At 39.9% G+C, this 24,263-nt stretch overlaps 1 protein-coding gene and 1 long non-coding RNA gene across 3 annotated transcripts; one reads left to right on the top strand and one right to left on the bottom strand.

The window, feature by feature from the left end:
• Nucleotides 1-615: 615 nt before the first annotated feature.
• Nucleotides 616-3,745, bottom strand: LOC108112278. Of its 2 annotated transcripts, none has more exons than XR_001772641.2 (3): nucleotides 2,705-3,745; nucleotides 1,460-1,753; nucleotides 616-1,385 (listed from the first exon to the last, which is right to left on the bottom strand). It is a non-coding gene; the product is annotated as an uncharacterized LOC108112278 (long non-coding RNA). The 2 variants fall into 2 exon arrangements; XR_001772640.2 differs by having other exon boundaries at nucleotides 1,460-1,783.
• Nucleotides 3,746-22,186: 18,441 nt separating this feature from the next.
• Nucleotides 22,187-23,311, top strand: LOC108113297 (skin secretory protein xP2). The gene is made up of 2 exons (XM_017223848.2): nucleotides 22,187-22,240; nucleotides 22,314-23,311. Exons 1-2 carry the CDS (start codon nucleotides 22,238-22,240, stop codon nucleotides 23,217-23,219), a joined length of 909 nt encoding a protein of 302 aa, XP_017079337.1. The 5' UTR covers nucleotides 22,187-22,237; the 3' UTR covers nucleotides 23,220-23,311.
• Nucleotides 23,312-24,263: the final 952 nt, after the last annotated feature.

Consider the following 24,263-nt stretch of genomic DNA (forward strand, 5'->3'; position numbering starts at 1 on the left):
AACAAGAGCAAAACCCGATTAAAACCTTATTTATCCCAGCCAAAAATATATATAGAGAGAGAGAGCGGATAAAAAAGGACGCCAGCTATAAGGAAATAATATGGATGAAGTTTATACAAACAACCCCAGGAATGAACCGAAGGGAGGTCCTGCAGTAGCTGCAGAATTAATTGCTTTATATGGCGTGATAATTTATTGAAGCCCACGATGACCAACATGGGAGCGAAGGCAAGGTCCTGGTCCTGGTCCTGCACTTTCCAGCCAGGGATAACACAAGTATTATGCCGGCAACGAGGCGTAAGGGTCAATCACATTAGAGACATGCGATTCCGAGGGTGTCTACTCCTTGCCTTGGTCAAGGGTTGCCCTCTGCCCTCTGTCCTCTGTCCTCTGTCCTCTGCATTCTGCAATCTGATTATGTGTGTGTATTTGTGTGCGGAGGAGGGTCAGCCGGGTAATAAGTTTTTCCCTGAATAATAAACATGCCAAGAGGTACTGTGTGTTTGTTATGATGTTTGTGCCACATCGAAAATATATGGCTTGTGCGTCTGGTTAACTGTGTGAATGACGTAAGTTATACCTTTTGATTTTGGGAGATGATAAGTTAAAGTGATCATCAACAGGGGTATTTATTATTAAGGGTTTTAGTCTTTACGTTGACAAGTTAATATTTTTTAAGCCAGAAGAGATATATTGGACTTTATCATGAAAGTATCCTTGAACATTTTCACATTTTTATTAACTTTTCTTAATTTTACAGAGTATTTAAACTTCTTCACCCTTTATTTTTGAATACACATTTTTCTATGGAATTTTTTCGCTTTTCCCTCCCAACGGATTTACGCACTGGCGACCGTGGCTCTTTTGTCGACTTAGAAAGGTATGGCATGAATATAATCAGCGCATTCAATCGACTTAATTTCATTATGAATACGGAGCCAGCTAAACGTTGCCCTCTCACTCTTTGTGCCATGATTTTCTTTCGCTACTTGGCCCAAGCCGTGCTCATAAATAATCTTGCCAACTTGTCGGACAGGACACTCGCCGGTAGCTCTGGGTTTACCCTCTCTCCTCTCCGATATCTCCAACGGCTTTCGTTTTAGCCACCAGCAGCTGTTGGCTGCTCGAGTTGCAAGGAACCAGCTAATGCTCCTGCCCATGGCCCTGCTGCTACTCCTTCTCCGCTTTGGCCGCGTTGGCCGCTGTTGACAAACAAATATGAAACTAATCCTTGGTAATTAGTGCGCCAACTTTTGCTGCATTTTGAGCCAGGAAAGGACACAAGGACACGCGGACACACGGACGGGGAGTTGTAGTCGCTGCTGTCGCCGCTGGAGAGGGACTAGCGAGCTGGTTGCTCTTTCGGCATCTCAGTGTCAGCCACACTGGAAGAGAAATATTAACGAAAGGGATTCCCTATATACATTCTTTAGAAATAAGTTTAATAACATTACTCAACTATTTTTCGCAGTGCATTCCTAGCTCTTGGTCATAGGAAGTTAGTAGATTCCTTATGCTTTCTGCTTTTTGCGGTTTTCCCGGTCGCATCTCGTTGTTTTTTCTTTGTTTTTGCTATTTCTCTTTTTTTTTGGTTTTTGTGGCGGTGTCGTCGTTATTTTTATTGGAAAAGTTAAGCTTGTGTTTTGATAGGTTTCAGTCGTAAAGGGATTAATTAGTGCGGACTTCGCACCAGCGGCTCCGCCAACAGGATAAAGCCAGGCCAATGTCTGGGAGTACAAGCTCAACATGCCGCCTCGTGTCGCAATGCATAATAAAAGTTAAGCTGAGTTTCATGGAATTTTATAAGGGAATGGGATGGATATGGTATTGAATTGGAGAAGAGTATGTTGACGAGTTGGCTAAATGAGTAGGTTTTCGACAAAATATAACACAGGTTGATTGCTTTGGTTATTAAATTATTAATTATTTTTATAGGAGAGGTAATAAGAGAATAAATTACAAATTGGTAAAAACAGGAGTTAAAGCTAAAAGAACGACTGTTTTGTACAGCTAACGACCCAAACTTACGACTTTTATCATTTGTCGACGGATTTCAGAAACTCCATTTTTTGGCCAAATTTACATTTTTCATCAATTTTTGCAAAAAATGGCAAAAAATGTACATATAAAACTGTGAATGCAAATCGACTGGAAATTTAATTACGAGTTCAACGAGATATGACATTTCCTATTTTGACAATTTTTGGAGCTGTGAAAAAATATTGACTTTTTTCGTAACAAATTAAGATAAAAATTCTTGTCCAATTTTTGTGCTATCTTTTCTAGTTTCAAGCTCATAAAGTAATCAAAACAAGACGTAGGGACAAAACAAAGACAGTTTTATGCAGCTAACGACCAAAACATTCCACCTTATAACTTTCAGGCTGATATTGAGAAATCCATTTTTTGGTAAATTTTCACATTTTTGATAAGGGGTTGATGTCATCATAAATTTTCGAAAAATTGTGAAAAATTTACATTTTTAGGTGTGAACACAGTTCTTTTGGAAATTTAATTACAAACTCAACGATATAGGACATTCCATGTTCCGACCATTTTTGTCATTCTTATAGACAAAAATCAAAGTTTTTTGGGGATAAATCGGAATAATATTTCCTAAGTAATATTTGCAGCGTATTATCTACGCTTACAGCTTATAAAATAACTTAGGAATGGCTTTCTTCAGCCAACAACATAAACTTACGATTTTTTATCATTCTTTCACTGATTTTGGAAACTAATTTTTTTTTTTGGCGATTTTGGCATTTTTAATAAGAGGTTACATCATCAATTTTTCCAAAAAGTGCATAAAATCTGACATTTTTAGGTATGAAAGAAGTTCTTTTAAAAATTTAATTACGATCTCAGCGAGATATCACATTCCATATTCCGACCATTATTCGCTGTGTTATGATCAAAATACTGACTTTTGGAAAGAGATTGGGGCAAACCAAATTTAGAATTTTCTGAAAGTAACCCCTTTCTGAAAATGCTAAACTTGGTTCGACAATTTTTTTTCGAAAAATTACCAAAATTTTGACATTTTGAGGTGTGAACACTAGTCGGTTGAAAATTTAATTACGAAATCAATGATATATTTATTGCATTCTGTATGATGACCATTATCTGACATATTGTTTTGGTCAGAATACTAAGTTTTTGGTAAGCAAATTATGAACAATATTTCAAGTGCTTTATTCAAAGGTTTTCAGTTATAAATTAGTCATAGGAAGACTCACTTCTTTCCGCTAACGTTATTCAGTACTCCAACTACTTTAGCTAAACAAATTTAGATTTAACTTCAATAATATCCCGTAAATTTCATAATTTTTCTACAAAAAAACCCTACTGACAACTTGAACTCAGCACTAACCACATTTCTTAGCATTTATCCCAGTTCAAAACTCAATTACTTACGAAATTCCCCGCATAATTCTTCATCTGGCCACTTGTCTTCGGTGGAGTTTATTAATTTTATTTACCCCTTTTATGCCCCATGACATTTCTGAGTTGAAATTCCAATGCTGCAATGCTGAATTTCCCGCTGTTTTTGCCGACCGTTTGCCGCTTTTCTTATCTTTTTATTATGAACTGCAGCGACAATTTTGCTAGCCATGTCAGCGCATGATTTACGAGGCCGTGGCGTACAAATGAAAATTGTAGCGAAAAAGTGGTAAGAGAGGGACCGTAGTACTCCACCCGGACAGACAAACCTTTTTTGTGGCTCTGAAGTTTTGGCCACAAAACAGGAAGCGGAAATGAGTGCGCAGAACGACGATGGCGACATGTGAAATGTGTTTGCCACCAAAAGAAGCACACAAAATGGTAAAAAAAAAAGAAGAACGGCAGAGAAAAAGTGAGACCAGCAAACACATGCAAAATAAACGGGTTCAAGTGGCGCTAGTAAAAAGAGGGGGGTTAAGTTGACAGGGGGAAAGAGGGTTAAAGCCAAAGGATAACTGTTGAATTGTTGGCCATAATAACAAGGCAGGCGACTCCCATGTGTATGTCTATGTCCGCCCTCGTGTGGGTGTGTTTGTGTTAGCCTGTCGCGTAGCAACTTGTGGCTAGCTTAATAGCAGTTAACAGCAAACCAGAAAAAGGGGGCTTAAAAAAGAGAAGGGGGTCAAAAGGGCAGCCATGCGGGTCGCCTGTACACTTTTTCAAGGGCTTGAAGATGGAACCCTAGAACAGTGTTAGCTTGGTTAATAAATTCAATTTTATTTATTAAGCAGATGAGTTCTTTATGGAAGTTAGGAAAAGGAGTTCCGAGAATGGTACTTAAGATGTAAAACATATGCTAATAACTACCCAGTTACTAGACTGAAAACCTACTTTAATGCATAAAAAATACAATAAGAAAATGCGATTAAATCGAACAACGAACGGCAAGTGGAGTCCAGATAAATAAAATTCAATAGAACAACAAACGAACCGCGTGCTGTGAAAACAATCCAATCAATTTATTAATTAAGCAAGCCACTCTGGCCAGAGGAGTGCCTGATGTACGACTGACTATATGTATATATATAGCCAGCCGATTGTCTGTCCAGGGATTCTCCCCTGCCAACAACCCCTTCTTCTCCCACACCCACCGACTGTGTGCGTCTATTTGTCTAGCTTTGTGCAATGGATTTTTAATGTTTTTCCTTTCTGGACTTTGGCGAGTGGGTGGACAATAATGTAACGCATTGTTAAGTCCGCTTGGCACTTTTCGCACGCCAGCTGTGTCCGGCTGTGGGGTAAAAAAAAAAGAAAACGTAAGGGAAATGCCAAGGGAAAAACCCCCACCTCAAAGGAATGGAAGCCCAGCTAAGCTGCCAAGGAGCCAAGTCCGAGGAAACGAGACCGGTCTTTAATGAGCCCCAAACTGCAATTACGCAAAACATTTGCCGCACTGCATGGCGTCGTCTGAAATAATTTTAATTGCGTTTTGCTTTTTATTTTATTGCATGTGGCGCCCTAACGATTTCGTTATGCTGGACTAAATTAAACTAAAACAGGAGGCAGTAAAGGAGAGTCATTAAAAAAAACTAGACTAGCAACTAAAGTAATATTTGTACTTAAAGCGTAAAATGTTTATTGGTAAATAAAATAATGAAAATATTTGAAAAGTATAAGAAACTCATTTGTTATTCTTAGTGCCTCATCTAGATTGAGTTGTCTACTCTCTCTAAGACTTGTCAAACTTTTAAAAGCATTCTTAAGAGGAAAAGCGATATCTTTGCTAGCTGGAGTATGAAACAAACTATTATAATATTAAATATTTTTAAAATGCCAGATTTTAGCCACCTTTATCCATACTTTACAGATTAAATGGGAAAAGTTATACAACTTAAAATGCCAGATTTTACATAACTAATTCTGCGATTTACAATTTGATTTGCTTGACAAGCGAGGCTAAAGTCAAATTGATTAACAGTTTAATAAGGCAAAAAGTATATAAAGTAGAGGCTTAAGAAAGCGAATGTTACTTGTTTTTTGGCAAACAAAATGAAGCTAGCACTAGTACTATTAACCATCGTATGCATTACCATGGTGGCCCTGCCTAAAGTTCCTCCTTCTTATGGAAAGTAGAAAAATATGTAAAATAAAATGCATTCTATAACAAATTGTGTTTTAATTTAACAAAGGCTATCATCGCAGAAGGCCTTTAGCCCTCTTATAAAGAACTTTAAAGATCATTTCTACTGATTTTCAAATACATTTTAAAAATAAATTCTTTTCTAGTAGTTTGTATTATAGTTTCCACTCACAGTTGAGTGCCTACTCTTGAGCTGTTTTCCCCAGCTCAGCACTCAAAAACATTTTTTCTTTTTTCCTTTTTGAGATAGTTTTTGATAGCGCAGGCGCTTTGTGGCTAAGTTTTTTGGCTAGTAACTGCACTCAAAATTTAGTTGGCCTTTTTTTTGTATAAGCCAGCAATTTGTAACCCTCCGATTGGGGATGAATGCAATTGTCGAAAGGGGTGTCCAAGAGGGGTGGGGACAATTGCAGCTAATTGGCAATAATCAGGCATCGACCATAAATTGGCGTTAACAAGGCCAACAAATCAGCGGAACGCAGCCAGTTTGGCAGTTGGCATTGTGATTGAGCTGTTGGCATAAATCAGGCAAATTGAATTACAAAATATATATAAAAAAAATCTTCATTGGAGCAATAAAATCTAGCAATTATATTTATGCATATATGTTCGTTTTTCTGGCCTCGCGACAATTTAATTACAATTGGCCATGGAGGGAAATTGCAGTTGCCGAAGCAGCCGCCACATTGGCGCCGCAAAATATGCTAATTTATATTTATATGGATATGGAGTTATTCCCTAGCCGACTCCCCCTTTTCACTATAGCCGAACCCCGCCTCCGAAATTTCAAACCAAACTCCAGACTCTGAGGCTGTGTGAAATATTTTCGACGGCGACTGCGGTCGTAAAATTTATTGTTGCCAAATGCATATTTGTCACATTTCGCAATGTGTTTGGCGGCCATAGAACAATTTACAAGCAACTGGGGACTTTGGCTAAAAGCCTTGCCCCCTCCCTCTGCCCTGCCTCCCCGCCTCGTCTAACTTCTCATCGCAGTTGGAAAAATAAACTAAGTCCGGACTAAAAGAGCCTTCGGCTCAGCTGAAAAACAAATATTTTATACATTTAATTGTTTCCTCTTTGGCTGAGGCTTTTGGGTGAGCTAAGCTGGCTTGAAAGGAAATAAATTTCACTAATACTAATACCTAACTATTTAATTTTTTAAGAGCTGGTCTAATATTAGGTTATTTTTGTATCAGAAACATCCCCGAAAAGTCCAGAAGTTTTCATTGCCCTTTCCAGTGGCTCTCTCTTACTAAACTTCCCATCAACATGATAATTGGCTGGCACTTCTAAGGAAAATATCCATTGCCTTTTGCCCTTCAGCTGTCACAACACTCGCACACTCACCCACACACAGTTCACACCTCAGAGACTCGCTGAATGGGAATCCCCTGAATGCTCGCTAAACAAAAGAAATGAAGTCATTTGTAATTAATGAGGTTTGTCACCCCAATTTTCCGCAACTTCCACAAAAGCCAAAAAAAACGAAACATCAGACTACTACAGTGGGTGGTGGGTGGCATGAAGTTCACCTGCCTGCCTGGCATATTGAAAATCACAGTCAGCTAACCAAAAAAAAAAAAAAGAAAGGAAAACCATCCACAAAACAATCTAATTATATCGTTAAGCACACCAAAATTGGCAACAGATCCACCCCTCTGGAAAAAAAGGGAATCATCATCTTCACCCCTCAGGTGATTTGGTTGGTGGGAGGTGTCCCCTCCCCTCTCTCTTCTTCTTACCGCTGTCACCTTGACAGACAGACAGACAGACAGACGCATGCTTGACCCTGACAGACAGGCTGACTTTTGGGGTGACAGTTTCCGTTCGCTTGTTTAATTAAAATTATGTAAATAAATTTATTTAGCTGACACTGCGCAGTAATTAAGTGCAAGGGGGGGACAAGGCGGACGGGGTGCTATGCATCTGTTGCCTGACAAATTTGGTCCACCTTGATGGGGCAAGTTATGCGCTGACTTTAGATATTTACACGGAAAGATTTTGGATAACAACTTTCTCTATTCTTATGGATTTTTAAGTTTGAATTTTAATATAATTTAGCAAGAGAACTTAAGCTGATAAGTAAACCCGATCAAGGAATATGAAATATTTTTTATTTATATTTACAATTTTTAAATTGTTCCCCAAAGTCACTCCTATATCCTGCAGTGTATTTACTGCCTTTTGTCTCTTCCCGTGTCTATATATGCCAACAAATTAGCCTTGAAATGAGCAATTTGCAGGCCATGGCTGTGACGGTATGGGGGATGGAGTGGGATGTTAGAGTGGGTGGTTGGGTGTTCTTTGGCGGATAGATGGTGCTGTCTTCGCCGTGAATACAAACTGAGTTGACAGCTGCTGTCAGTGGCCGCCCGTCAATGGTGGAACGTCGTGGAGTATTAAATATTCCTTCCGGGTGGCGAGAGGCGTGAAAAAGCAATTAAGTGTGAAGTCCTTAAGGTCCCGCAACAACAACCAGCACAAAGCCAAAAAAAAAAACTACTTTTTCTTTGTCTAGGCTATGGAAGCTAAATGAAAAATGATCTAAGCCATGCTAATGGAACTTCTTCACATCACGTACTCTCACCAATTTAAAGTTTTAATAGATTTCAAGGAAACCCCTTCAATCACTTTCCATTTTTTTTTTGTAGTGAAAATCAAATAAATTCCATTTTGACAAGTCGCACAAGTTGACCTCAGCAATTCGACATTCATGGGCCTTCATAATCCCCATGCAGACTAATGAAATGCCAAAAGTCAGAGGCCCATTTCACATATGTCATTCCCACACATTTACAATCTTTGGATATATATATATGTATATACTAGTATATGTACAGTCAACTCCACACGTGCTCCATTGACGTCACCACAGTGAAGCCATGTTGACATCAACGTGGGGGAAATTGTTTTGATGAATGTGTCGATTTAATTGATGAATGAGTTTTTAAGCTGGCAAAAAATCGAATGCCATCACGTTTTTATGCTGGCATGGCAAATGTTGCTCATACACGGTGGGAAAATACTGCATAGAAAGGTTCAAAAAGTACATCTTTGGGATAAATACATTTATGATTATAATGAAATATACAAAAATCTATTTACTTTTTTATAATAAACAATAAAAACTTAATAATTTTTAAAAGTATAGACCAAGATCAAATCGTAAACCAACTATGAAAAAATTCTGAATGTATCATATTACTGTATTTATTTTTTACCAAAAGGCCCTTGAAGGATGATCGGCTGACAGGTGAGCGGACCTTAATTGAGTACTCGCACTGATTCCATAAATATACCCGCAAGGCCACCCTTTTTGGACGAGAAGTCAGGAGTTCAGGTTTTAACAAGGCCAAAAAGTATGCTACACAAATTCGAAAGCCAAAGCGCAACAATTGTAATGCCGCAAATATCAATAAAAAACGAATACAACATGAAGCTGTAATGTTGCGATTTGTTCGCTATCCGAAACACAAAAGCACCCTGGAAAATGAGGGGAGGCAGGGAAATTCGAGCCGGGTTAGCGTCAGTCTCTGGCATGCAATAATATAAATTCCAGCCAACACAAACACACACACATAGGCACACACTCGACCCTTTAATCGAGGTACAGCGACCAACGGCTGGTACAAACACCAAAAAAAAAAAATAAACAAAACCAAAAACACTGAAAATAAAATCCAACATCAAACTATAAATAGAGTCGGCCATGGCGGCTCCTTCTGGCCATGTGCATGTGCGCCGTTATTGGAGTGAATTTCTGGGAAAGTCTTGTGGCTTAATCTACAACAGCATGCGGTTTGCTGGCAGCCAGGAACGCCGGCAATAAAAGCCGGCAGAACTGGAGCTCGAATGGGAGCCGCATGCAGCAGCAGCAGCGGTTAAATATTTAAAGCTTTCGGCTCACGAAAGCCAACCGATTGGATGGAGGTTAGACAATCAGACAGGCCCGCAAAAGTATATATGTATGTGTATGAAATGTTTCCATATTCAGCTAGGTGAAAATGTAATGAAAGAGGGTCATAAATTATTTAAATAAATATTTAAACGTATCTCGAGGGAATCATTTATTACTAAGATAGAAGAGTAAGTGTTGGTTTTAAAAGTAATTTACTTCAAAGATTAAATCGAACTGAAAATGCTGATTTAAAAAGTTAAATTCAAATTTAACTATTAAGGCCCACTGTACAACTTTTAGCATAAGGTGTAGGTATAAGACCCATTGTAAGATAAATTAAGAAACAACTTAACTGTAAAAAATATCCACATATACTGTTATCTCTTTCTATCATGTATGTTAGTCTTAAGAGATCGTTTTGGATATATGTCCATCTCGCTCATGGACAAGCAAGCGAGAATGAACAGGAATTTGACTCTCGTGAACAGCAGTGGGGAGAATAAAAGACATAAACGAAAAAAACTGACCTGTTGTGAGTTTTATACTATTACAGTATCTGTATTTTATTTTTATGATATTTCCCAGAACTTTATTATATTAAAGAATATACATTCGATGTTTGGATATATTTTTTTAATATTTTTACTTAATTAATCCATGATCAATAGAACCCTCAACCTCTCTTCCTGGTAAACCCATTAGTTAATTGAAAACTTCATAAAATGAATTAAATGACGAACTTTACTTTCTTCCTAGAGTAAGACACATTAAAATACAAATAAAAACTCTTCCATCATAACCCCAAAAGACATAAAACTACGATTTTCAGGCACTTAAGATTTCCATCGCTCCGCTTGACCGCAATTATGCCCTTAAACTCCCTTTTAAATGCATCATAAAATCTCTTCTGATAAGATTTCGCCCACTTTCGGAGCACTTTCCAAATGTCATATTTCCTGTGACTCTAACTAGGCTCAAGTTAATTATCAGGCTTAACAGTTTGCTAGTTAAATGCCACCCCCAAGGCAACCCCCCACAGCCCATCGTTTCGAATGCGACACAACGTATAAAACTTAATGTGCCGCGTGCGCATAAAACAAAATTTCAACTGCAATTAGTCGTGCAAGGCACTGAAATACTCCCTGCCCCCCGATCCCACGACTATACTGTGATAAAACCATAAAAATTTTTCCGCCAACATGGCAAATAATTTGGCTAACGACATTTTGTAACTAATGCTGGCCAACCGCAACAGCAACAACAGCAACTACAGCGATAACCATTAACACGCCCCCTTTTTCCTCGAACGCCCCGACTAGGAAAATGCAGCAAAACGGAGCAGCCAGCTGGTCATTAAAAGTCCACCCATAACAGTTTATTGTAATGCGACCGCTCGTAGGCCAACTGGACAAGTGGCCAACCCCGCCAGCCCCGCCTCTCTATGGCTCGCCTTGGCCAAAACCCTATTCCATCTTTGTGGGGGGGATCGGCCAACGTGTTCCCTCTACCCGGCGTTGCCACTTAATTAGAAAAGTTTTAGCGCGCCACGAGACAAAAGCCATTGACAGCGACGAAAAGTTCGGGGAACGCCCTCGGTCCCGTTTATATTTCCCCCCCACATTTTCACATTTTCCACATACCCCAAACCATTGGCAAAATGCATTTTACTGGCCAAAGGAGTTATAGGAAGGTTGTCATACTTAAAGACGAGTTTGATACCCTAGAAAGCTTACCACAAAACCTTTTTTATGTTAAAGCGAAGTTCTTGAAAGAAGGCTTAAAGGCTTTTACTCAACCTTACACAAGATAGAAAATTAGGTAAAAATATCTTTAAGAAAGGAATACAAATTATTTCAGCAACTCTGTCTTTAAAATCGCTTAAATCTAATTTATGTTTAATTTCGGTTAATGTCTTTAGTTTATAGACATACTAGTTTTAGCCGAATCAATAAAGAGTCATACCCCGAGACAGTAAAGAAACACGCTAAATGTTCGGCTATTAGCAACGACAAATGACATTTGAGAAAGACAGGACTTTATTCTTGCTGTACGTTTTTCGGGGAGACAGCAGCTCAAAGACTTTGAGCTATGGAAATGGCAACGACGATGGACGCAGTCGAGGATGGGGAAATGGTGGCGAGAATGGAGGTTAAGTCAACTGAAGCCACCTGGTACCGCGAACCGGATCTCGTTCTCCATTCAACGACACTCTATTTGCGCATTTTTTCCAATTAATTGCTTCTACGTGGGCGTCCGCTTCGCGAATGTCAACAAAAGCCGCGGCCTTGTGCCCCAGCACTACCGCCCCCCCAAAAAAAAACAGAAAAAAAGAACTCTCTCCCCTCTCATTTTCCGGATAACTGGTGGAACCACCCGCTGGCAATGCTGACACAAACATATGTGAAATAAAAACAAAAAGTAAAACAAGAACAAGATATAGACTCATCAATGGGTTTCAATTGAAAATTTTTCCACGGCACGGCCTTTCCTCTTGCCTTTCATTTGTTTGGAAATGGGAATTGGAAATGCGAGTGCAGCAAACAATAAGCAGTTACATTCGATCCGTATATATATATATAGTCGTATCTGTGGTATGGCAACATAGGCCTTCATGGTCTTTTGGTTTTTTGGAGGCCAGATGTTTGCCGCAAGTTTGCACAGCTGCCAGGGAAATATCTATGCAAAATTTAGCCAATATCCCCCTGAATTGGGGTAAGTAAATGCGATTGGCAATAGTGAAGGATGTTCAATAATATTTGGGCTTTTCATTATTGAGATGATTGATTTTCAGGTGACAAGAAAAGTGACTATTAAATTTCCAAATATTCTGGGAAAGCAAAAAAGCTTAGCTTAGTAAAAGCTTAAAAAATAATATACTATCTCTGAGGGATTTTTATATATATTTTATGGAAAACTAAAGATAAAACTATATTTTCTATGATTTTTCTAAAAACTATATTTAGCTGCTTTCCATATTCCTTTCCCCCTATCAACCAATTCCCACATTTGATAGTTTCAATTCCCATTTCTTGTCAGCCATCGAATGAGTTTGCATTTCATATTAATATGGAAAAGGGCGTGTCGCCGCCCTCTTTCAACACCTACTTTGAAATGATGAGAAAGAGTCGCGAACACGCGATATTCAAACAAATTCGCGACCATTTATCATTCGATGACACTTGCGGATAGGAAAGCGATATCAGGACATTCGAACTGAAGGTGGGTCACATGCCCCACCACTTGTCACACACCCGCCCCCTATACAACTCCGCCTCCTTGGCTGTCAAAACAAAGACTTCTTTTCCGCTGTGCTTTTTTTTTTTGCCATCGCAACCACAAACAAGCGAATTAGCTGCCCTGCCACTGACAGGATCTGAAAATGGGTTGGTGAGGAGGTTGGTTGGGGATTCCAAGACTGTCAAAAGCAAGAACCAAACCCAATTGGCGGCTCAGGACCAGTGGATGCAGTGGAGGGACATCTTCAAACATGCAAGTTGGCGGCAATTGAAAACTCATTGACAATTGACAATGGAAAAAATAATAGAAAAGCAAAACGACAGCAACTGGTTGTGTTAGTGGGGAGCCAAAACTCAATTGCAGTTACATTTCAATGTGGTTACCCAGGGCTGGGCTAAGGAAGAGGAGAGTATATGATTAGTTAGTAAGTGTAACTAAGAATTGTTAAAAGAAAACTGAAATATTTTATAAGAATTCTAACTTAGGAGACTAAGATAACCTAACCTATTAAGCTTGGCGGGAAATATGAAACCCTTACCTTGATTACAGTTACTAAAAAGTTAACATAAAGTCTATACTGGGTATTTAGCCATGAAAAGGGAAGAATATAAGACTATGAGTTTAAATTCTACAGGGTATTATTGACTTCCACACCTTTCCCTGCAGATTTCAACATTTTTTTTTCTTTCGCAAAACTTTGTTTTGCAGTTTGTCGTTGACAGGCAGCGTTTTGTGTCCTTGCTGTTTACCCGCTTTCCCGCTCCTCGGGGTTGTTCTTGTTGTTATTCATTCATTTGTATTGGCATGCTGAGACGTTTTCTATTTGAAATTGTCAGCGGCAATTGATATGCATTGCTGTAGTTGAATGTCTCTTTGTTTTGTCTACCGATTGCGGTTGGCTCTGCTTCAGGAAATTGATTTCCACAATCATACGCCACATACACATATCTATTCTCATCGATATGTATTTCCTCTAACAATTAAAAAAGAAAACAAGAGAAAAATCGAGAATAAACTGCGAACAGAAGTAAATTGCTGCACAGTTGAACGCGCGCCTGCAAGTATGCAACGCCAGAAATGCATTTAATTTTCGGCCAGCCAAGTGAGGAGGAATTTTTCTTTTGTGATTTGATATTTAATGCACGTACTCAATGAAGAAATTCCAACAGCAGCGCATTAGTAGACAGGGGCGTTCGGTACCAACGCCTGCCAATTGCTTTTCAACATATTTGATGCGACGACGACTTTCGACATTTTGCAACTTGGCCACGTACTGGAGGGAGAAAAAAAAAACAACTAAAAAGAAAAATCAAGAAGCTGGTAAAAATCGTTGCCAGCAAAGTGCAAAACCAACAACTGCAGCTGCTGAAAAACAACTGCGACTTTGGTTAAAACATACAAACTGTATATAACGCACACAAACCGAACCCCTGGCAACCGAAGCAGCAGCGGCAGCAGCAGTCAAGTGAAGTGAAGTATACGCCATGTTGACCCAACAACAAACATAAAATGTAATCGCAGCTAATAAGAAAACTAAGCAGATCCTTGCTGGTCACGATTTACGCTCGTTTCGCATTCGATTTGCGATGCACCACTGCTGCACCACTACTGTCCACACGGCTGGCACAGTGTGTTAAGATTGGGTGGGAAATTTGATCTAAGTCTTAGTTAATAGCTTCCTAACTTGACCAAATGCTGAACATAATTAGAAGTTTAGTATAAAACGAATATAGCTAAATATATTAATTTAGTTTCTTATACAGAATCCCCATAAACATTGTTTTCTTACAGAACAAATTGTAATTTTGTATCCCTTACAAACCCGATTTGCCCCACTGTTCTGGCCAGCAGACCTGGGCTGCCATGTCAATGGACATTTAATGGCGTTCCCCATTATGCGCCGCATCAAATGTGCCAAATACGCTTCGCTGGCAATAAATGCTGCATGGCGAGTTTTCCCTTTTGGATGCAACCTTTCTCCTGGCCAAGTTGTAGTCTTGGCCTCATCTGGTCTGGGCCATCTCTGCTTCTTCGTCTTCGTTCCGGCCACGATTTGCAATTTTGTGTGCATCAGGCTCGGCCGGCGTCTATCGTAATTTTTCGTGAATTTCTTCACGTACTTGCATTCCATCTTCATCGCTCCTCGTCCTACCGGATATCCCATATCTTCTGCTCTTGCCCCTGCCATTATCCCCTATATATATATATATATCTCTCAGTTCTGTCTGCTGGCCAGCTTTTTGGTCCCGGCTGCAGCACTGGATTGTAATGGCATAACCTTTGAATAAAATTAGCATTATCGGAGCTCACTTTGGCGGCCATTCCGCTTCGCCTGTCGTCAGGTGTCGGTGTCTGTGTTAGCCAATAGTGTATGTGTATGCGCAATATGGGTGTGAGTGTGAGTTTGGGGATCAATAAAAATGCTCAATGACTTTTTGAACGCCATATGATGCCTGGGAAAGGCCATTAAAATAAACGCTAAGACAAGGCAATGTGGAGGTCATTGAGATTATGGTGGTCTTAAGAGTGGAGTTAAAGGAATTAAATATTTGTATTAAATATTAAGTCATAAAATAACTTTACTTTGTGATTATTAACAGAAAAGAACAATCAATTTGCCATCTAAAACAAAAAAGTTGATTATTTATTTTTAATCTTCTTTTAAAATCTTCTTTTTAAAACTTTTTCACATTTTTGTAAACCGTTTGCCGTAATCACAAACGACCTTATTCAAAACAATCAGCAGCCATATCAAAAACCAATAATTGAACCTAAAAAGTTGAATCCGAAACTATTTTTCAGCAGCTAAAACTCCTCAGAGTGTAAATGTATATTTTGTAGGCGGGACACTCACATCAATTACGATTTTACCCAACCCAACTGCTGGCCGTAAAACTAATTGGTGGAAAATTAAGTTTTTGCGCCAAAATGATGGCAAATTGAAATGCAATCGGGGCAAAGCGGATTATTGAAAAACTTTCATGATTGAATTCTGCTTCACCACTCTGCCATTATACACTTTTATTGGGATCCCAGTAGCTTCTCTCCGGCAAAAAGCGCAACGAGAACTTAATTCCGGACAGGCTGCTCTTGGATGTGTGTGTACGGTTGGTTGAGGCCCATATGCGATTGGCAGAGCTTATGGCTGTTCTGTGCCTGCCAAAACAAAAAAGAAGGGAAAAAAGATAAAGAGAGCACAGCAAACAGGGCCAAAAACTGTGGCCCACACGGCGTTACAGCGATTTATATTTTGCTACTTTCGCTATAAAAAATAAATATGCAATAAAACAAAACGACAACGGGCCCCGACATATGCATTATTGTCCCGCTCGCTGGCTCTATGGAAATATTTGCTACGAAACGAAGACATAAACCTAAAAAATATATATATGTGGCGCATTTGGCAGAAGCGAAGGCAGGCGCAAGACCAAAACCAAGACAAAGGCGTTTCTAAATGCCAGTAGCAGTTACACTGAAAGGAAAACATGGTCAGCTTTTTGAAATATATATTTTTAGCACCAAATTTAAAGTCTTCCTTCTACCATTTTTCAAATATTAACATGAAATTATGACTAAGTTCTATGAACTGATATTAACTAATTGATTTAGCATTTTCTTTAATTATTATTCCCAGTGCAGCGTCGCAAGACATAGAACAACTGGGCGTATACGTATCGTATTGTTCTACCAAATTGCGCTCTCAGCTGGCGCACGACTTGACTGCATCTACTTTGGCATTTGGCATGCACCAGAAAAGAAGAAAACCAGAAGCAGGGGGGCACTTTATGAAGCGCGCATATGTTGCACCCTTTTCTGCTGGCAAGGGGGCGGGAAGCTAAGGGGTGCAAAAGGGGCTGGGCTGTATGTTCTAGGATAATAAAAATGAAGGACTCTTTGGCTGTATTCCCCAGGCAAATCACTGCAGTCTCGTTCTTAGGCGATGGCCATAAAGCAAATCGTTTGACATTTGTTTTGATTTGCCATGATTGCTAAAAATATCTGTGAGACAGAAATGACATCAGGCAATCGTGATGGATAAGTGATATGAAGAAGTATAATATAGTTACTGAAAACCAGGTTAGAAAAGTTATAATACCTTAATGATAGACTTATTGTTGCTCCAAAGCAGAAAACAGAAACTATTCGGCACTTAAATGAGGCATCCGGGTGAAAGATACCTTTAAAAAAATCCTTTGTAATTTCATCTCATCAACTTAACTTGCAGATGATACCCTAATCTCCCTTAAGCACAATCATAATCCTTTAAAATCCCCTCACACACTTCCACCCAAAAACCCCCTTGAGCTATGCCAATTTCAATAATAACCTTTTGGCACTCACTTACCCATTCCAATTGTGGCATCATCACATGCGAGCGAACTGACCCTGCTGACCCTTTTAAGTAACTCAACTTCCACGAAAGTTTCTTCTTATCATAATTTCAAAGACAATTAGCCGGCAATGTGTGCTCCTTCGATACGGAAACTCAGTTCCCCACCAAAAAAAAAAACAGAGAGAAAACACGTATCGATGGCAACGAAACTTGGTCCGGGTCTTTGTGAGCTACTTGAGAGAGTTTACAGCCGCCGTAAGGGGCCAAAACAATGCCAGACAATAATTGGGCAAATTTATTGTAATTAGCCGCACACGCAAGCACCGGGCATTCCATGCCATCCAAGTAAGTAACCCGCCATCACCACTAACACATGTGTCCATGTGGACTCCAAACTGCGGTGTAATTATTAACATTACTGAGGGAAAAGGGATGCTCGTCCGGAGACGGCGAACAAGTTGTCACATGTGTGCGTGGAGCTTGGCGAACGCATTTAATTGCACAAAGCCTCTTTGTTCTTAGAGAGTTTTTAAATAATTTAGTTGTGTCGTTAGGCCGGGCGTGGCCAAGCCCCTTGTTGTCAAAGGCATCTGGCAGGACAAGAAGTCCGGGCTTTCGGGTCGGCTACGTAATGCAGTCGAGTCACGTCACACAGCATGTCGCTAATTTTTCTACCTTTTTTTTCGTCTTTGCTACTCGGGCACAAAGTTTCCTTCACTGCAATGCGCTGGTTAAAATTTTCCCTTTTCTTTGGAGGGGGTTCTGGGAAAAAAAGAGGTGGCCTTTCTGGAGGATGATAAATGGGGGATAAGGGTAAGGCGGGATTAACAGGAGTTGGCTTGGCATTATAAAAGCTGACTGCCTCTAAAATATGTTAAAGAACCTTGGCTTTTAAAATTTAAATATTAAAATATAAGCTTAGAACCTCCCAAATAATTATTTTGACAGAGAACTCTCACCTTTTTAACAGCTCCTGAGAGTCTTTCTCTTAAGAATCTATGATTTTTATATGAATCTTCTTTATTTTATATAATAAAACTCACTTTTATAGGACACTCCATTTTCGTATACCTATTAACAACTTTCTCTGTCCCAACTCTCTCTCTCTTTCAAAGTTAAAAATTTCGCTTTGTACGCTTAAAAATCCCTGAAAATGGCTTTTGTCAAAGGCAAAGGTACAGTCACCACCTCGAACGGTGAGCACGAGCATAACGATATAACGCTAAGAAGTGCAGCAAAGCACACGGCGCACGTTTCCTTTTTGTAAACTTTATTATTTCGTGTTAAAAGTAAATAAACTTAGCTCCCAACTTCACCTCTCTGACTTCTATTCTCGCACCCTGTAGATACGAGGTGTGTTCAAAAAGTAAGGTGACTCTTCAAATTTCGCGAATTTCAAATTTTTCGATTATCGATTTTTTTGTTTTGTTATATTGGTACACTCTTCCCTAACATCTGTACCAAGTTTCAATGGAACATCCTCTTTTGTTTGGTTGTGAGAGGCGTAAAGTTACAAGTTATTTTGCGAGCTCGGCGATTTTTTGCTATCGAAAAATATGGATCAAAGGATTTGGATTTTTTGGCCAAAAACAACACCACAATAATGCCTCAGCCACCATATTCACCGGATTTGGCCCCATGTGACTTTTTCTTGTTCCCAAAACTGAAGATAATCGAAAAATTTGAAAAATTTGAAATTTGAAAAGTCACCTTACTTTTTGAACACACCTCGTATAACTTCTAAAAGGTTTCGATAATCGAAAAATTTGAAATTCGCGAAATTTGAAGAGTCACCTTACTTTTTGAACACACCTCGTATGTGAAAGGGGGAGTGTTGGATTGCTTGGTGGTGGGGCACCTTCTATACATTGTTTGCCATTTGCGGTGGTCGGCGACAAGCTCTGTCAGCCAGCCAGTCCAAATTGAAATTGGACATTAGACGTTCTCGCACACAAACAAGAAAGTTCACTGTGAGAAAATAAAGCAAAAAGTTTGGGGTGTAAAGTAAGGGGGTTAAGCTTGCAAGACAGAGATTTTGAGAGGCAAAAGGAAAAGATATTTATATCTAAATACTTAAAATAGAACATGTAAATAAAATGCATCTGTAAGTACGTTTTAAATTATTAAAACAAATTCAAGACCTGTAAGAGTAAAATATCACGGAGGTTCCATATAAATTATAGCATACTTCTAGGCCTTCTAATAAATCGATAATATTTAAGATATTTTGTATATGAAAAAACTATTTATTTTTCGACTGCACACATATATATTTAGATGGCAGCTTCTGTCGTCGCTGCGACTGCTGACAACTTCAACAGCAATAACAACAACAACCACATCTATGACAACAACGCGAACAACAACGAACTGAACACCAAGACACACACTCTCTCTCACACACACACTCATTGTGAATGACAACGCCCCTGGTACGTGATTTCATTTCCGTTGTTGCCTTTTGTGCACTGCTCGTAACTTCACTCCTCCTTTTTTTTTTTTATCACCCACTCGGACCCCATTGCCCTTTCCATCACCCTCTCTCCACTTTCTTCTGTTTTCTTTGGCAGCTTTTATTTTATTTTTAGTTTTTTGTGGTTTGTTAAGGCAACCGAAATTAATATGCCAGTACTTAAAACAAAACTAAATGTGAGTGTTTTATGGGATCTACATTCTATATTGCCATTCACTGAATGAATATAAAATTAGATGCTAAAATATAACTAGTTTGATTAAGCACTTAACACAATCACAAAGCGAGGGCAGCTTTTAGAGTTTAAGAAACACACGAAATATAATCATTTGATTCAGTAATATAAATATATAGTAATAGCAATATAGTTATAGCAGTATTATCTAAAATATTCCCTTTCCATCTGCGTTTTTCATAGCTTTAGTTATGACGTAGCAATTCACGTACTTCTAAGTTCTTACGTAGGTAGAACTTACGTCTTTACGTCTGTAAACGAGTGTCTTTGAAACACATCCATGTTTCCAATAGCTAATACATAATAGATATTAATTAATGAACTTGTGAAGCTTACTAACGAATCGGCATGTTTAATTCACAAAATTATGAATTCAAAAGCTTATCAGAAAAAGGGCAAAACAAAATTAGCGGCTAACCGGTTATAGTGACCATTGAATTGTGGGAGCGAATTGACCTAATATCATTCAAATTTATGCAAACTCCAACAAGATCTTCACAGCAAACTAATGGATGCTCCCATATAATATTTCATATTGACGTTTTCAAGCCTCAAGAAGAACAGCAATTTATTAAGGAGATTTTCTTCTTCCGACAACCAAAGGTTATTTGTGGGCAGAACGCGGTAAATCTTATTAACACAAAGACTGCCACTGGCGTATCTGAGAAGAAGAAAAAACCGGCTAGTATTCAGTTATGTAAATTGTATTAATAATAATCATATGATCGACCTTTACATGGCTACTTAACAAGTCTATCTTAATTACGGGAAACCAAAAACTGAGAAATCCCCGAAAATTTCAGTTTACAAAATGCCAGAAAATAGTCTAAGCCAGACCAAGGAAATGTTTTGTATATCGAAACCAGTTATGATGGCTTTTGGTTAAGCTATCAAACGATTTTGGATGAACATCTGAGTGAATAAACAATGGTTTAATTGGGATTCGCCTATAACGACATCTGCTGCTATGCACAACCATAAAACCGGGCCAAGTAAAAACAATAACGGAAGCCATTTGCCATGCAAATGTTAGCCAAAAACCAACACCAAGCTGGCTATCTGGCATGTCTAACACGATCGGCATTTACATACATGAAATCTAAACAAATGCAGAAATAAAAAAAGATTTGGATGCCTGGCAGTCCAAACTAAACTATGAAAATTAACAACAAGTTTTTAAATGTTTGACTAGATGCGGGCCATGAATGATGTGATTAACGAGTTTGCACTTGAAGTTCAAGCAACACCCCGAACAAATCTGCCTTCTGCCAAAACAAACACCAGATGACGGACAGTATATGGACTTAAAAACTAAATCATTAACTAGTTTGCAATTTGCTAGGGAGACAAATTAAAGAAATAGGTAAGCAAGAGGCGAGGAATATCAAAACATTTAATCAAGATGAAGAGGAAATAATTTAAGCCAACTCAGAGAGCAATGAAGCATTCATAATTATGAAAATGAAATGGTATATGGCTAAGGTCCAAGCAATTATCTGAGGTGTGGATCATATATATAATTATAAACTCTTTGAATCTTTTTCCTATGAAACGTTGAACCATAAATGGAGGTAACCTTGAAATCAGCTAGTTAAGTTCATAATTTTAGGCTAGACTTATTTTTACGACCATAATCGTGGGCAACTGGTTTAGGGAAATTAATTGACCACCAAGGGTTCATTAGATAACAAAATTATAGGTCTAACAGACAAATCTGTTTGTTTTGTAAAAACATACACAGCACAGTATTAGCATAATCTTCTCTAAATCCGTTATGGATAGTGGGCGCCTCTAATTCTAGACAAAAGATTCCATTAAGAGGTCTGCAAGAACATCGTCAAAAAACAGATGAATAATTTCTGATTCTCTAAGTCCAGAACAATAGCTTCTAACCTTTGTCGAACTAGTCGTAAAAACCCAACCAGTTTCAGCGTCTGCATTCGCCTTAAAACCAAATATTGCAAATTTCCGGCTACACCTGACGCATGTGCCAAAAATACGAATAATCTATAAATCCAACTGCCCAATAAAACCTCCGATGAGCCCATAAAATATGCCGTTAGCAGTCTGCAGCAGATTAATGTCATCTAAAAGTCACTTTGGGTGTTGCCAACTAGCCCGGCTTATGGCCATAATCCATCTATCTATCAGCGTGTTAATCTTCATTCCTTAACTCCAATAAGCCAATTAAGTCCGGACCCATCGAATGCGTCTGCTGCTACTTCATTCTAACGACCCCCAAAAACAAAACCAGTAAAGAAAACGAAAAATATCTCATCTGCGCTGAATATTCAGATGAGCCGCCACCGCCGCTGATGCTGACGATGATGATCTGCGGTCGGTCCAGAGGTACAGTTCAAGTTTTTGGCTTGCAGAATTTTGGGCTCGGTCTCTCGTATAAATAGTTTGCCGTTGAGCCTCTTCAGACAGAAGCTACTCAAACGCTCTTGGAGTAACAGATCGCAGCTGTCATCATGGTGAGCTAGCCCACTAGGCGGAGGATCACGGATTATATTTTACTAACGGCTTTCCTTTCGTTTGGCTTTTCAGAAATTCCTGGTTATTGCCTTTGCCGTTCTGGCCTGCGCCTATGGCGATGTCTCCCACTTGGGATACGACTACTCTCCCCCGGCTCCGGCTCCGGTCTACCAGCCTGCTCCGGCTCCTGTCTACCAGCCAGCTCCGGCTCCGGTCTACCAGCCTGCTCCTGCTCCAGTTGTGATCCCAGCTCCTGCCCCAGCTCCAGTTGTGATCCCAGCCCCAGCTCCAGTTGTGATCCCAGCTCCAGCTCCCGTGAGGACCTATGTCCCACCTGCACCAATCAGCATCCCAGCTCCAGCTCCGGTCTACCACCCAGCGCCAGCTCCAGCTCCCATCCGTATCCCTGCCCCTGCTCCAGTCTACCAGCCTGCCCCAGCTCCTGCTCCCATCAGCATCCCAGCTCCAATTGAGATCCCTGCCCCAGCCCCCGTCAACACCTACATTCCTCCTGCACCAGCACCAGCTCCGGTCTACCAGCCAGCCCCTGCTCCCATCCCAGTGAGCATCCCGGCTCCAGCTCCCGTTTACCAGCCAGCTCCTGCTCCCGTCGTGATCCCAGCTCCTGCACCAGCTCCAGTTGTGATCCCTGCTCCAGCTCCAGTTGTCATCCCTGCTCCAGCTCCAGTTGTGATCCCAGCCCCAGCTCCCGTGAGGACCTATGTCCCACCTGCACCAATCAGCATCCCAGCTCCAGCTCCAGTTTACCACCCTGCCCCAGCTCCAGCTCCAGTTTACCAGCCCGCTCCTGCTCCCATCAGCATTCCGGCTCCAGCCCCAGTTTACCACCCAGCTCCAGCTCCCGCTCCCGTCTACCAGCCAACCAACACCCAGGTTCTGGAGGAGATCGAGCCCGCTTCCAATGATGGATACCGCTACAAGACCATCCGTCGTCGCGTCTACCGTCACCGCTTCTAAACTTACCAAAGCCCAACGAAAAACAGTTTCCTAACGAATTCCCACGGGGATTCGTAATAAAAAATTTCCGCCTTCAATTTGTTAAACAAAAAGAAAAGTCTTCAAATTGTTTTCCAATCATAGCAAATCACACGGGAAGCCAGAGGGTGGGGCAACTCTTAAGTTTTCTCTCTGGCCATTTGAGTGGGAAATTTATGAAACCCAAAGAGAGATGGCGAGACGATGGTGGAATCAACTTGCCATCGGACAGATAGTGCTGGGGAAAAGGGGTGTAGTCGGAGGATAATAAGGAGTTGCAAGCAAGTTGCGGAACACTCCCAAAGGATTCGATTCGATGGCGGACTCCAGTCCTTGCCACTCCACATTTATCACGAAATTTATGGCCTGGAATGAGCTTTGATGATGTGGAAATTTTTTCTCGTTAGATTCAAAACTTTTCAAATGCACTTAGAAATCAAAGAATTTATTTCCAATAACTTAGAGAATTAAATAAATATATTAGGCATCGGGGAAATAAAAATTAACTTAACTTTTGGATGTATTAACCAAATCCACCTCCTCCAAAACACATCTCCAACTTTCAAATTTAATCAACTTAAGTAATGCCTTTTAAGCTAAGCTCATTAGGTGAGTAACCTGTAACTTAATATGACTTATCCCTAATTTAGTTAATATTTCTGTCGGTGCACCCACACGAAATCGATGAAGCTGGAACTGCAGATCGAAACGAAGACGGAACCGAGTGGATTGGCCTCATCAGACCGACCACTGACCACTTGTGGCTGCTAACAAGTGGCAGGATGAAATCGAAGGCGAGCTAAGCACAAGAACAAGGACATCGACAGAGCATAGACTATAGACTATAGACGTTGAGGAAAATTAACAAGAAAATGCAGCGACAAATGTCTACGGAGCTATCTTCCCTTAGCAATTTGATTAGGGAAATGTCTGGCTGTGGCTGAGACTTTGGAAGAACCCAAAACCCAACCTCCTAGGCAGCATTCCGGGACAACCGCAGAGCCACATATTACACTTGCCACTGCG

The sequence above is a fragment of the Drosophila eugracilis genome, unplaced genomic scaffold, assembly GCF_018153835.1.
Source record: "Drosophila eugracilis isolate 14026-0451.02 unplaced genomic scaffold, ASM1815383v1 contig_90, whole genome shotgun sequence".
Classification (NCBI taxonomy): domain Eukaryota; kingdom Metazoa; phylum Arthropoda; class Insecta; order Diptera; family Drosophilidae; genus Drosophila; species Drosophila eugracilis.